Source organism: Athene cunicularia (assembly GCF_003259725.1).
Source record: "Athene cunicularia isolate RWA chromosome 1 unlocalized genomic scaffold, athCun1 chr1_part2, whole genome shotgun sequence".
Taxonomy (NCBI): domain Eukaryota; kingdom Metazoa; phylum Chordata; class Aves; order Strigiformes; family Strigidae; genus Athene; species Athene cunicularia.
The window spans coordinates 41,526,278-41,540,638 of NW_020799092.1; the positions used below are offsets into that span (position 1 = coordinate 41,526,278).

Sequence of the window (14,361 nt, forward strand, 5' to 3'; positions counted from 1 at the left end):
ACCCGGCCGGCGCCCCGGGCCTCTCCTGGGCCCTGCCCCAGTGCGCTCCCGGGAGAAGACATGGTTTCCGTGGAGCTGTCTGAGAATAAACATTATATTTATTTCTCCCCTATACGCTATAGCGTTGTTGTTTGTGATAAAGTTAATTCGGCGTGTTAAGTGCAACAACGCTCCTCTTCCCCCTGTCCCTTCAACTGGAGGATACTACATGTCGGTGGGAGGCTTGAGGTCGTGTGAAGACAGCGGTTCTTTGTCTTCAGTGCCCGCAGAAAGGGGTTCGGCTGGCCGGCCTCGGAGCAGGCCCTGCAGCTGCCCTGGGTGGTGAAGGCAAGGATACTTGGGAGTTAAAACCTGCTCTGTAGGTAGAAAGAGGGTCAGCTTGTGTGGAGGGTGAGTTGAAGATGGAGCGTCCGATTTCAGGGAAATAAATGATAGGCTCTTGGTTCAAAACTGTCTGGGTGCAAGGAGAAACCGGCAGAGCAGAAGGTAGTGTACTGATAAAATGTCGTTCTGGGAGGCCGGCTGTGCGCCGGGAGGGCCCTTACGTCTTCCTGAAAATACGTGGTCCCAGGGCATGGCGCAGTTGAGAGCCACGCAGTAGCAGTAAGCAAAGAGTAAAAAAGGTTTGATGTTGTCAAGGGGTAGCAAATCAGTAATACTGGTGTGAGAAGGTATCAAGAAGCATAAGGGAAAGAGGGAGTTAAACTTGAGGCAAAGACGGAAATTTGAACCAGAAACTGGTTAAGCATTAGTGAGGAAAGACTGGAATTTAAGAGGTGGTGAAAAAGGGAAGCCAGTAACATTTCGTAGGTTGCTGAAGACAATACCCAAGATCACTGGTGACAGACACATTCTTTCTAATGCAATAATAGGGTTTTTTGCAGAAGTACTTACATAAAAAGTACATGATTTTCTTAATAGCCTTTTCTGTTTTTCAGTTTATTCTGAAAGCTGTCACTGAATTTGCATGGATTTGGAAGTTAAAGGAGTTGCTGCATCCCCTCAAAGGCAGGCTCAGCTGTCATCGAGGGGGAAGAAACATCAGGTATGTTAATGGAAGGCTTATGGTTGTTTTCCTTCCTTTGTCATTTTAACAAATATTTTAATCATATTTCAGAAGGTTCTTAGTTTGATATTATAATACATTCTGTAGAGAAGGAAACTTCTAAAGAAATTTTGTCAGAAAGTGATAGTTTAGTATGACAACTTCTCAAATGAAGGTGCGAATTTCCAATAAAAAGAGCTGTTCTAAACCAGCTGATATTCTGGGTACTTAACTGGGATGTGGAGAAGTCATGAATGAACTCCTGCTTTCAATGAAGAGCAACAGAGGCTTGAACCTGTACTGTCTCAGGCTGTTGGTGAAACAGCTGGTTTTGTTTTGCAAATAAAATAGCCCCCAAAACATAATTTCAAAAGGCATGATTTCAGACTGATGTGTAAAATGAATCTCAGTGCTCTGCATTTAGTATGAAGGGGGATTTTATTTTCCAGGTATTCCTAGTAGTCTGTGTTTTGAGATAAGGTAGTTGTGTGACCCTCAAAAGATCACTAGCAGGAACTGTCAGGCTAACTTTTGAAAGCCTGATCACAGTACAAAATACTATCTTGGATTCAGAGAGCCACTGTTTTATGTTACAGTTAAAGTAAATATTAATACTGTTACTAAAGGTTGATTTTTTTCCACAGATATGTACTTTATGTCCATGAAGTTAAGTTAATTGATAATCTTCCCTCAGCCTCCAAGCACCCATTTAACTTCCTCATTTGCTGGATGATCCCATCAGGAGTTCTTTGGAGTTTGACTACCAAGTTGTTGGTTTTGTTTGATTTGGAAAGAAAAAGGACCTTTTGTAAATTATATCATGTCAATGTTATAATGTTACCTTTTAACCAGTCTTCTGAGAATGTAATACCTGTGCACAACAAGAACACTTGGGGCATTTAGTGTAGGTTGTAAAAGAAAATAAATGTCTATTTTTCCCTAATCTCTCATCCTTTTTTTTTTTTTTTCTCTTTCTTGTACCTCTCTGTTTCCAAATTTAGACTCTCTAGTACATGTAATTCTAGGTGGCTTGCAAAAGTAAATCATAGATTAAAATTAGGTTGAAACTATATGCTTTACCCTGTAAAAGTGGACAGTCTTCAGGATGATTTTTGTTTGCTTTCTTCCTGATTTGATGACTTCTGGAAAAAGAATTACATTAAGACTTTAACATCTAGAATGTGGTATGTTCTTTATCTTATCACAGTTGAAATGGTACAGAAAAACTATTATGTTTGAGATTTAATGCATTGCATATAGTTTCAAGAATAGGACTAAATTGTGTTGGATCTCTTAACGGTTTTTTACACACTTGACCACAAGGTGGTGGTGTTTGTTATGTACGACTTTACTGGAGGGAAACTTTTAGTTTTTTAAACCTGAAAACCCTTTTTTGAAGACACTAGAGGGCAGTGTTGCTGAACCTTGAACAACTTTTTCAGGAGCAGGCTACAAGGGTGTGTGGCAAGAAGTTCCAGTTTTGTGAGTGCTCTCAGATCGTGAAAGGTGTTAGGCCACTGCTGGAAATAGGATGTCTGCTCAGTTCAGACTGTGATGCTGAGAGCTGTGAGCTGAAGAGTGTGAAAACAAAGATGCTGGCCCTGTTTCAGTACATCCCTGAACCACTTTTTTTTTTTTCAGATTGGAAGGCTAGTTAGGGGAATTGTTACTGGGTGCTTGACCCAGTCAAATAGCCTTCCCTAGGGATTTGCTGTTGGCTGTTCTCAGGAAGTGACTATAGTGGGGTGGATGGAGCTTTGGTTCTACTCTTCTTGTCATGCTCTTGCTCAGTTCAGTGTGGAGATGTGTGGTACACAGCCATGCAAAATAAATGATGTGATTACACAAGTGCCTAGTCAACATCATGTGCTGCTATACTAAAGCTGAGATGATAGTTACACAGATATCAGGGTTTCTTTGGGTCTGAGCTAGGTCCAGGGGAAATTGAAAGAGAGAACTATGTATTTTAATCCTAATCCGTGTAATTATCTGATGTGTCGTTCTTTTAGGGCTGGAGACCAGACAGACAGGCTACTCACGGTCCTCGCCCGCCAGAGTAAGTCTGCTTCTATTTCTGATCAGGTTTTTTAATTGTGCATTACTAACACAATGCATTTGCATTTGAATAGATATATAACTCAGTGTTCCATGAAATGTATCATCATAGGTTTGTTTTCTATGATTGATACTTAGAGTAGAATATTTGATGCATTATTTCCATTGGAATTAAGTTGATTTACATTTGGTTGAGCTTAACAGTAAAGTTGTACTCAGAGATTTCATATTTATACCTAGTCTTTCTTGAATGCTTTTAATATAATAGTCTGCAAAAACATAAAACCAATTTTTTAAAAGAATATTGGCCACCTTTGCAGGTATTAGAGTAAAAATTATGGAGAAACTGTTGTGAAGAGTTTTTACAAACAGTGGGAAATTTTGTACAGTGCATATAAAATTTAAAACTTTACAGTGACTTTGATAGATAAGCAACATCTGCTATTCCAAGAACCGTATTTGATAGTTTAGGGTTTTTTGTTTACTGAAATACCTTACAGCCAATGTATCTTTCTACTTTATTTTAGAAGTATGTGTGACCAAGACCTTGGATTGTTCATATTGAAGTCAAAGAACTTTGATTTCTGTGTACTGTTATTCATTCTCTGATGAAAAAAAAGACTGGAAATCAAGGAGAATTTATTCCAAGAAGTAATCTTGTTATAATAGGGTTGTTTGGAAATATTGTTGGTAAAATATAAAAAATATGTATTCATGGTGCTCTGGAGTATACCTGGAGTAAAGACAGAAGGCACAGAGATTCTTTCATGAATTGGAGATGTCTTCATTTCTTTAAGCAGAATAAAATACAGAAGTATAGTTGGCTTCGACTGTGTTAATCTCTTCCCAAAGGTTTGGAAGGTTTACATCCCAAAGAGCTATTGCTTCCCTGTTGCCTCTCTAGTGACTGATTATAGAGGGATGTTCACACAGACCTGCTGTAGAAGACAGGAATAAGGAAACTCAGATTTATGATCTTGTTGCAGCAGCTCTTGTTGGGGAGTGAAGAGAAGCCAGGATGGGCTTGCTGGGACTGAAGAAGGGCCTTGTGGTAGCCACTGATGGCTTCTAGGGTACTCTGCAACTAGGAAAGAGGAAGAGGCTCAGTGCCCCATTCCTGAGCTGGAGAAAGAAGGGCTAATAGCGATTTGCCAATAGGCCATCTCCAGCTGTAGTGAAACTGTTCATAGCAGGGAAATTTTTGTGGAGGCACTAATAATAATAATAATAATAATAATAATAATATTATTATTATTAATAGGCAGTTTGCTTTTGTTGTAACTGAAAAATAAAAGAGCATATTGCTATTGAAATAATTTTAACTTCCTGCAGGGTGCCATGCCTAGATCTAGGGAGGCTGAGAGATTCCGATGAAGAGGTAATTATAAGTTAATTCTGTCTTAAATAGTTTTTATAATTCATGTGTTTCAGGAGTTTATATAAACATCACTCATTGTAAAACAATTGCAATTGCTTGTTCTTTGGGTTTTTTTCTGTAAATTTTAGGATGGGGACTCTTACATACCATACAGTGGAAGTTATGCTCATACATGCCCTCTAGATTTATCTTCAGATTGGAGAACATCATTACAAGCGTCATATGCACAGCACTGTCAGGCTCAACAGGTCAGTCTGTTGCTACAAGTATCTTTAAAATATCCCCCTTTAGCAGCAATTTAGAAAAATACATTTAGCTTTATTATACAATTTATAATTTTGGTTAAACTCATATCTCCAAGTGCTATTGGTCCAAAATATTTTTGGCAAAGTACTTTTTACTGAGAAGCCTCTAGACTATTCCAAAAATCCTATTTTCTTAAATACTTTAGCTCTTCTTTGTTGGTTGATACACTCATCCTTTTCATTGTACTCATTTTTGAAGAGATACATTAATAGCTAGCTTTATTAAGGAACTGAAAAACATAATACTTTTGAGGTAGCATGTAACGGTGGTTGATAATAAAGGTTGATAGTACTCAGTCTGTGACTGAAGACAAAACCCAAGTTTACAAACCAGTAAGTATTATTTCTATGGAAGAATAGTTTTGGTGAAAAGGAAACTTTTGGAGTTACATGCAGCCATTTCATAGGGGTTTTTTAAAGTCTCTTGTCTTTAAAACAGAATTCTAGAATTATGTTCAATTTGTCAGAGCACTTTTATTGTTAAAATTTCTTGTTCACATATCAGCATTTTTTTTTTGTTTGATGATTAAGAAACTTAATCTTCACTAATCTTAGGTGCTTTATAAGGAAAATCAGTAACCCAGTGCTAACATTCTGATTTATAGTACAGTACACCACTGCTCAAGATCAATATCCACTATGACAACTTTAAGAATTAATTTAATTAGTTATTTACCATTCATTAAATTTTTTCTTTGAACTCTTATACCAACAGATTTTTTTCATCATTTATACGTATTTATCTTTTCCTTTAGTTTAAACAGCTGTCTAGAAAATCTTGTCAGAAGAAAACAGAGGTAAAGTAGCTGAAAAAATACACACTGACAAAATAATATTAGCAGTTCAGTAGTAGAGTACTATAGTATACAGGCTGAAAATGTATTATGTTTTTATCTTCTTTTGTGTGACAGGAACTAGTTTATTGGAGAGACTGTTTTTAATCTGCTGTCATTTCATCTGTATTTTGAGTGTTTCAGATGTGATAATTAAAGGAAAAATGCTGAAGAACTGCAAACAGTAGTCTTCTGTTTGTAGGCCCTATATATTTGAGAGATCAGATATCTAGAGCTTTAAACTAATTCAGAAAGGCTACCTACATGATTGTTCAGGAACAGTGCTACCTACACAATTATTTTCTGTCATAATCATGCACATACATAATCATAGTAAAAATCTTACTAGTAGCAGTACATTTTTATTCGGTTAGGATGAGGAAATATCCCAGTTTATCAATATTATTTCTTTTTGCAAGAACTGGAAAATACACCATTTAAAAATCCATTATTTCGAAAATATTTAACTTACATAAACTTAAACACCCTTATTAGTCTATTTCTTAAAACAAAAGTGTAGCTAGAGGGGAAAAATGATTAATTTGTACATAACCTGTGCCCCTTGATAGAAATATTTTAGTGACTTGTATGGCAGGACTCCACATTGACTCGAGCTCAAGGTGAATCTGCCAAGATCATCATGTTATATGTTTCCTCATATAACCAAATGGTTTCTCAACATGAAAAAAAATTTTGCATTTAAGTAAAAACGGAAATGGTTAACTGTTGTTTTTTAAATAATGGACTAAGAATGTACTAATTCACAGAATATCTGTATGTCCAACATAGGTATTTATGCATGTCTTAAGATGGAGCTGTAAACATGTAACTACAGATAGGTTATTTTCCTCTGTACTGCATTGTAGGTGGGCAGTGCAAACATACTTGAGTTGCTATACTTTTTTTAGTTCTGGATGCCTATAATTTCACCGTTTGCTTTACCATTTTTTTTAAATATAATGTTCATACATCTAATTCTATTTAGCTGCCAGAAGGCTAAAAGAAGGTTGTATAGCTTTGTCTGTTTCTCAGGGTCTTTATCCCTTTCTTCTCTCCTCTCCTTTATCTCCTGTTTGCTTCCCTTCTGCCTTCCTTATGTCTTAAATACCGAAGCGCTGAATGTGCAGGAATGTATCTTATGTTCGCTTACGCTCTTGTGCTCTCCCTCTCTTTTTGCCTGACTTTTTTTTTTTTTTCCCCCCTTTTTTTTGAGAAGATTTTCAACAGTTCTAAAATATTTTAATGTATTCCTCTGAGCGGCCTTTATTTCTGCATTGCTTGCTTCTGGGGCCCTGACTGAGCATTCCTTTAGCAAGAAATGTTCCAGCTTCTTCAATAACAGACTCTATAAGTAAATCTTCCCAAAATAGTTCACTTTTGGAAGAATAATTTAAATATAGGCTTATCATTCAGGAATTAACCAGTGAAGGGATGTGGATCCTCTTTTGAAAAGAAGGCTGCCCTTTCAAGAACATAAATCTTTTGGGTTTTGGAGAAATTATTTTCTAGAACAGGACTGTTAGACTGCTGTTGCGGGATGAGATGTTTCAAGTAGGGATGGTAGATAAGGCTGTCTGTCTTAGTTTTGTTAGCATTGAAGGAATATCACTTAAACATTAAAGGTGTTAGTTATTCAGGGAGAGAAAGAAGAATGTAGTCTTGACCTTCTGTCATTCCTGCTGTTTCTACTGATCCAGCCTTCACTGTGTAGAGTGCTGAGATGGATGCAAAGTTAGGAAGGTACTTAACCTTTTCAGCTGATGTTGTTCTAGGGAAGGAAGTTCCAGTACTAATACTCATCTGTCATCCAAGAACTGACTAAAAACATCTGTCAGCCCATTTTCAGCCATCCAAAATCAGATGTCAGAATTCCCATCTTAGTGATCTGTAACATTATCTTGTAGGATAGAACCACTGTATCTTGGCTTCTCTCTTTAAAACTGATATAAAGCCATTTGGCCCTGTAAAAATTTAAAAATGGCAGAATGTGAAGAAATCAATGAAAATTAAGTGTGAATGTGCAGTCATATGTGCATTTTTTCTTAATGTGACACAGTGTCAAGATGTTTCAGAATTTATACTGGATAGCTATTATAATAATGCTGTTCTCATTGAATAGATCAACTAGAGTCTTTTATATTGATTACTCTTTGCTTTAGCATTTTGTTTTGAAGCAGAAGACAATACCAGAAAATCTGCCATCCCCAACAGCCAAATATAAACTGAAGTATCGTCAGTATGAAGCAGATCTGAAGGAAGAATATAAGCAGTATTCTCAGAGAATTGCACAAAAGAAAAAAGACCACCCCCAGTGTCCAGAAGCTTCCATAAAGGTAGCTGGGCAAAGAAGTTTTTTTTGCAAATTTGCAAATGTATGTTGGTGTTTCATTGTAGTGTTTGGAGAGGTTTGCAATGTGTGTGCAATTAATTTCTTCCATGTTTTTATTGTAAAATAAAACCATGTAATTTCTGCATGTAAAGTTCAGTAGGGAATAAAATATAGGAAGCTTGTTTCAGTTCAGAGCAAGAAACTGAGGTTCTCTGAGAATCTGAGTATGCTTATTCTATTAAATTATGACTGTATATAGCATTTTAAAAAGGAGAAGCGAAAGATGTAATCTGTACCCCAGAGAACTATTAACACTGAAAATGGAAAGGAATATGGGGTTAAAATAATGAAAGATTTTATCTGTACTTCTTGCTTTGACGTTGTATAAGATCCAGTACATTTGAACTGCAAACTGTATTAATTCTGCCAGGTTTCTTTTATGTTTTAAAATTAAAAGTAAGATGCAAACACGGGAAGATCAGCAGAGAGAAACTGGAAAACAAAGGGGTGAAAAAAGCCAGATTTCTTCTTGAAGCCAGATACATCACTGTAGGTGTAAGGAAACAGGAAACAAAAGTAAGCAACATCTGTGAGGACTGGTCGAATGCTAGACTCTGCTGACGGGGTGGATGTCCACAATGAAAAATATAAGTCTGCAGATGTTGAGGGAACATACTGTGTTCATTGCTTTTCAGAGAAAAAGTTTGTGATGAATAACAATGAATTTACTGATTTTACTTGCTTGATGTTCAGCTGAATGAAAATGAAGGTCTTACATAAGACAAAAATTATGTTCACATGTTGTTATTGTTTTACACATATTGTTGATAATTTGAAAGGGGCTTTCCCCTCTTAAGTCATGCTTTTAGTGTTCAGATAAAACTTGGAGAACCCACAAGTATTTGTAAGTAAACATTATGTGTGTAGAAGTTGACTGAAAAAAAACAATTCTGTTACTTTGTTTAGTATTATGTTTGGTGGCAGTTAAGATTGTCAGTTCTGGGAATTTGTTGCAGTATTACTTTTTTTTAAATGATTCCACACTTACATACATAGTCTGACACTCTGCTGTCATCTGTTTTACCAAGGAGTGACTCCTTTATATGCTGTACTGCAGGCCCATCAAAAGGGTATTTACAGGAGCAGCCAAGTTAATCTGAAACTGAAGAAGTAGATGGCAAGTGTATACTGGGAGAGAAAGAGCAGGGCTGGCCTATTCTGTGATTTTTGGATTCTAGAAAGATACTTGCTAAGCACTACAAACTATGTGTGTCACTTCCTATGACAGATTTTAATATAATGTCTAGTAGAATAATTTTCTGTGTTAGATATTATTACTACCTGATTAAAAAATCAGAACCTCTTTAGAATTCAAAATACTTTATCAAGATATTTTACCTGGTTAGTAGAACTTGTAATAACTTTTATTCTCTGAAAAGCAGCTGCTCCTAGAGGTGTATAGCTAACAAAACCGACTCTTTTGATTTCTTTCCCATGTTCCCTCCTTCTTAACTTCTGTAAACACAGTCTACTTTGTGAGTTTTCTTCATATCTTCCATGTAGGAGATATTTCTGTAATACTCTCGGACATATTTACAAGTCTGCTAGACCCAGTTCAGCAGTATGTTTTGGTTTTTCCCTGTCCAGACTGTATTTAACTTCTTTTCTGGTCAAAAAGCAACATCTCTGCAATGGTGAAATTTGAGTAAATGCATAATGGCAAATCCACTGCTTTCTCTTGGCTGTTCTTGAGTGAAACAGAAACAGGATGAGCTGTTGTCTTCTTCAGAGAGATACCAAGTCTGCCTTCTCTGACTTGCTGCTGATTTTTCACAAAGCTTGTAGGAACACAATATTTGTGAGTTTGTTTTTTTAAAATTATTATTTCAATATGGTTGAAAGCTGGTAAGTATTCAAAAGATAAAAGGAAAGACTCAAGACCAAAATCTGTAAGTTCACTTTCTGTAGAAAGCTAGGCCTAAATTCCTTAATTTTTCTAATTAGCATGAAGTGGAAGAAGTAGACACTTTAAAAATAAGAAAGAAAGAAAAGTACTTTTAAATATATTGTTGAGGAAAATGTGTTGTGTGTGGGTTTTTTGTTTGCTTTTCCTACAGTTAATTACATTTGATTTATGAAAAGCATGTATTTTTCTGTAGAGTACACAGCTTGAAGATGGCCATAATGATGATCTTACAGCTCTTGATGAGAAAGCTCTTCTGCAACAATGCTACAGAAGCAAGCCCTATAATATGTGGCACAGTATTAGGAAATTGGAGGCTGTAAGTATTTTGGCTGGTATTACACTGTTAATGGTCTAGACTTGTACAATGACTTCCCAGATGTTCAACAGAAGTTAGGCCTTTGGTGATTTGGTCCTAGTATGTAATTGCAGCCATAGAAATCATGGAAGTTTAAACATTTGTTTCAATGGGAGTTGAACTGAGCAATCCATTTTTTTCAATCGTATCTACAATGTTTTTATTTTGTGCAGTAATGTATATAAATGAAAATGCAAATTATGAATAATAAATACAAATATATACATACAAGTAAGATAAACTGAGTAAGTTGAGTGAACCTGAGTATAGTGTTACATTTGCTCTGTTCTGTAGCTTGTACTTGAGCCTGTATTCCATGATCCCTGGATTCCATGATTCCGTGAGCTCTTATTCTGACTTGTTTCTAGAGTAAACAGTCTGTTTTCCCTCATTAACTCCTGCAATAGAGTATGTGATGAGAACTGGCTCTCTAAGCTGTAGGGGCTCTGCTGCTGGTACTTGACTGGGTCAGCCACAGCTTTGGCTTAGTCTTAAAGCTCCAAGGATGGAGCTTCTACAGCATCTCTCTAATTCCTCTCATCCATACCAAGCCTCCCAAGGCTCAGTGTGTAGCCTTCGCCTCCTTTTGCCACTGTCAAAAAAGTTTGGTTCTGTCTTCTTTTGAACTTTTCTTTGGTTGTAGGATGTTTTCAGAATGCCTCATAGCTGCTGCTTCTGCAAACTGACCAAACCCAACCTCCCTTAGCCTCTCCTTTGAGTTGCTTTGGCTCTGATCCTCTGTCAGATCCTTTTCAGGTTCCTCTTGTCCCTATTGACCTTGGGAAGGAGGGAGCCCTGAAAACTGGAAACAAGTACAGCCTCACTGGTATGCGTAGAGGGGAATTAAAACTTTTCTTTTGGGGATGTACCCAATATGTTTCTTTAATTTCTTACATAGATGCAATTTTTACTCTTTTTAGGACTGAGCAATAGGAGTCTTGCCCATCTAAGGCTAAGCCTTGAATTTAGGTTTATTTACAATGATGAAAAACCTTGAGGTTTGATATTGCATGACTCATTATTTGCATATACAGAGTGGTGGCTTTCATAATTGAAGGTATTGTTGAACAGTTAGCATTCAAACTTTCTCATGGAATAGTAAGCCATGAGAAATTTTATGAGATTGTAAAAGTATATAATAATTTTAATTTATTTTCTTTGCTTATCATTATGCACTGAATTTGTATCATTGCAAACATTTATTTGATTTCTAGCCTTGTCAAAGTGAATGCGGATGTTGCATGACTGAGGTCACTATTTATTTTCATGATAAGAAAATCTTCTCAGAATGTACTTTTATGAAGAACTTGAAGAACCTCCTGTTCATTATTTTTAGAATAAATTTTAAAATCTATACTATAGGGTGAAGGTAATGGAAAAAGTCTTCAAGTGTCATTAGAGTAACTACTTCATGCTAAAGCAAATAAGCTGAAAACACTGAGAAAAAGAGCAGTGCAGAACCACAAAATAATAGGTACGCTGCAGCTAGCATGCTTTAAAAGGAAGCCAGCAGGTGTCTGAGCAAGATGTTACTGGGACTTTTAGAAGCCCTTTTATTATCGATTAGCACTCATGGTTGTACAGGCTGGCTGTCTTGCTAGAGCATCTCTTGGGTTCAAGCTTGGGTGCAATGAATCAAGTAAGAATAATGGAAAAAATTGGAAGTAGAAACTGCATACCTATTAATTCAATTGGATATATGTTACCTCAGTTGTTGGCATTTGATTTTAAGGTGCTTCAAAAATTTGCTTAAGAATACACTATGTTAAAATACTGTTTTACTGTCATCATTACAAAAAAATCTAACGTTAAAGTAGAATATCTCTTAATTTTTCTATAGTTTGGGATGAAAGTTCCCTTATTCAAGACAGATTATAGTACGTGTGATTGCCAGTAGACACTATATATAATAAAATCTGGGTGTTTTGGAAGAAGGTTGGTTTCCTCTGAATAATCATATTTTGTGAACAAGAGTTACTACTTTTTAACCAGTGAGAGCTGCTGCAAGTTCAGTGTTTGCCTCAGCAATTTTGTAAATTCATAGTAGAGCTTTTGTCGAAGAACTGAATGGGAAGATGTTCCATGGAAGAGTACATTTAGTGACCTAGTTTTCAACTGAAATTCAAGGTGTAAGGTTTCTTTTATAAAAATCCAGTTCTTTTCAGCATGCTAGCTGGTTTAACTCTGTAAGCCAGAGTCCATGGAATATGTTGTTTTTTAACAAACATTGCTCTGTATTACTACTGTGTCCTTCTTTACATAATGCTTTTTAATATATCTGTTGTGACAGTTAATGGGCAAAGATTCAGTAACTTGAAGTAAAACACCTGTAATTCTGATAGGTGCAAAAATCAAATATAAAAGCAAACTAAAAGGCCCTCATATCCTACAATTCAGAAATCTTTTAAGGCTTAAAATCAGTTCAGAATAAACACCAGCTGATCTAGTGTTACTCTTTTTTTTTTTTTTTTTTTTTTTTTTTTTTTTTTTTTAGTTTATTGGGATTTTTTTCTGGCTGGTGCCAATCAGTATTTACTTGAAGGTTGTGAATTATACACATAACATGTCTGTGGAATTATCCCTTACAGTTACCCTTTACAGTTACCTGTTGTCTGGGAACAATCTTTTGGTCTTCTTCAGCCATGACAAGGCTTGATCTATCTAGAATTTGGTTTGCACACAAGAATTGTGTGGGGAAAAAATAAACAATCAGAAAAATACCTTAATTCTTCAGTTTCAGAATACCTACAAAGTTGTCAAAGAGGTTGCATAAAACCCCTCAGAAACAATAATCTCTGTTTTATCTTATAGAAAAGTTTTGGGGTTTTTTTTTGAAAAAAGGCAAATTTAAGTACAGTGAAAAAGTTCAGAAGTCTGGAAGATAAAACAGAGATGCTGGGCCCTAGTTGTTGCCAGTGGCATCCATGCTGTTCTGGGCCATCCTCCTGTGCTTTGGTTTCTCTTTTTATGAAACAAATGGTAATCAGTGCCTGAGCATTTTACAATGAATGGCACAAGGTTATGGTTCAGTGTTACTCTAAGAAAAAGAATAATAAGATCATGTTAAATTCCCTTCCGATGATCTTTCCTGAAAGGTTTTTCATATTGCCCCGTGTCAGCAGAAAATCATTGTGGCATGCAGCAAGTAAAAATTGTGTGTTGAGTCTCTTAAAAGAACTTTTTTTGACTAAATATTGCTGGAGGCAAAATTTCATTCTCTAAGTTGGAATCTGTATCAACCATGAAACCCGGAATAGTGCAAGTTTCTTCAGGCTCTCTTGTACTTACAGAATTTATTGAAAACAATACAGAGGTAAAGATGCTGTCTGTCAACAGAAATATTAGAATTCTCATATTTATTGACAACTAATATGTGCAGACAGTTTGATTGTGTAGCAGAGAATATTATTTATCTATTTGTTATGCAAATAGAACTCTTCAGAAGGATGGAAAAAAATAATTGTGACATTGGTAGGATTGTGACCTCTGAATGCTATCTTGAAGGGTAATTTATTATTTAAAGTGTCTGGTGTTATACATTTCATTTGCTCTCAGTCAGTTCTTCATTGCAGGAGGATGTTGCTGCAGAGAGGAGAAAACAGGCTGTAGTAGAACAAGTGATGGTGGATCAATTATCTAGGTAAGTGAATTTATAATGTGAAATTTCAGTTTTCCCTACAGGAGAATTTAGATCCGTGAGTGTGTGGGTTTTCTTGCCTAGGAGATGTTTTGATCATGTCGTTCCAAGTTTTAGGCAGTCTTAGGTAGTGTAATTATTTGCAAGAATTCTTTAAATGAAAAGTCTTTGTAATTTAACTTAAAAGATCAGTTTAAAGTTCTAGGTGTAAGTTCATTTTTTTTCTGAGAATAATTTTTGATTTTATACTTGAACCTAATTTAAGGATTTTACAATAGCACTAGTTGTTAGAAATAATATTCTTGCACCTCAGCAAAATACATGAATGCCTGCTTCACTTGTGCTTACACTTCTTCAGTATTTATTGTATTTTCTGAGAATTTTAGCTTTATTAATATTCCTTTATTAATATTGACACAACACCCCTCAGGACTAAAGAAGTATTATACCAGTGTTGG

General features: G+C 35.9%; 1 protein-coding gene across 4 annotated transcripts in view; it reads left to right on the forward strand.

Moving 5' to 3' along the window:
* The first annotated feature begins 6 nt into the window (after nt 1-6).
* CAPS2 (calcyphosine 2) overlaps nt 7-14,361 on the forward strand; it is a 29,459-nt gene continuing 15,104 nt past the window's right edge. The window contains exons 1-9 of one of the 4 annotated variants that reach the window (XM_026867316.1): nt 7-390; nt 939-1,045; nt 3,055-3,101; nt 4,433-4,478; nt 4,607-4,726; nt 5,539-5,580; nt 7,776-7,949; nt 10,105-10,227; nt 13,839-13,906. In XM_026867316.1, coding sequence (XP_026723117.1) covers nt 968-1,045; nt 3,055-3,101; nt 4,433-4,478; nt 4,607-4,726; nt 5,539-5,580; nt 7,776-7,949; nt 10,105-10,227; nt 13,839-13,906 — 698 coding nt within the window. In that variant the 5' untranslated portion in view covers nt 7-390; nt 939-967. Of the gene's footprint in view, nt 391-426; nt 487-938; nt 1,046-3,054; nt 3,102-4,432; nt 4,479-4,606; nt 4,727-5,538; nt 5,581-7,775; nt 7,950-10,104; nt 10,228-13,838; nt 13,907-14,361 lie in introns of those variants that run through there. The other 3 variants (XM_026867323.1, XM_026867329.1, XM_026867334.1) reach the window with 3 other exon arrangements.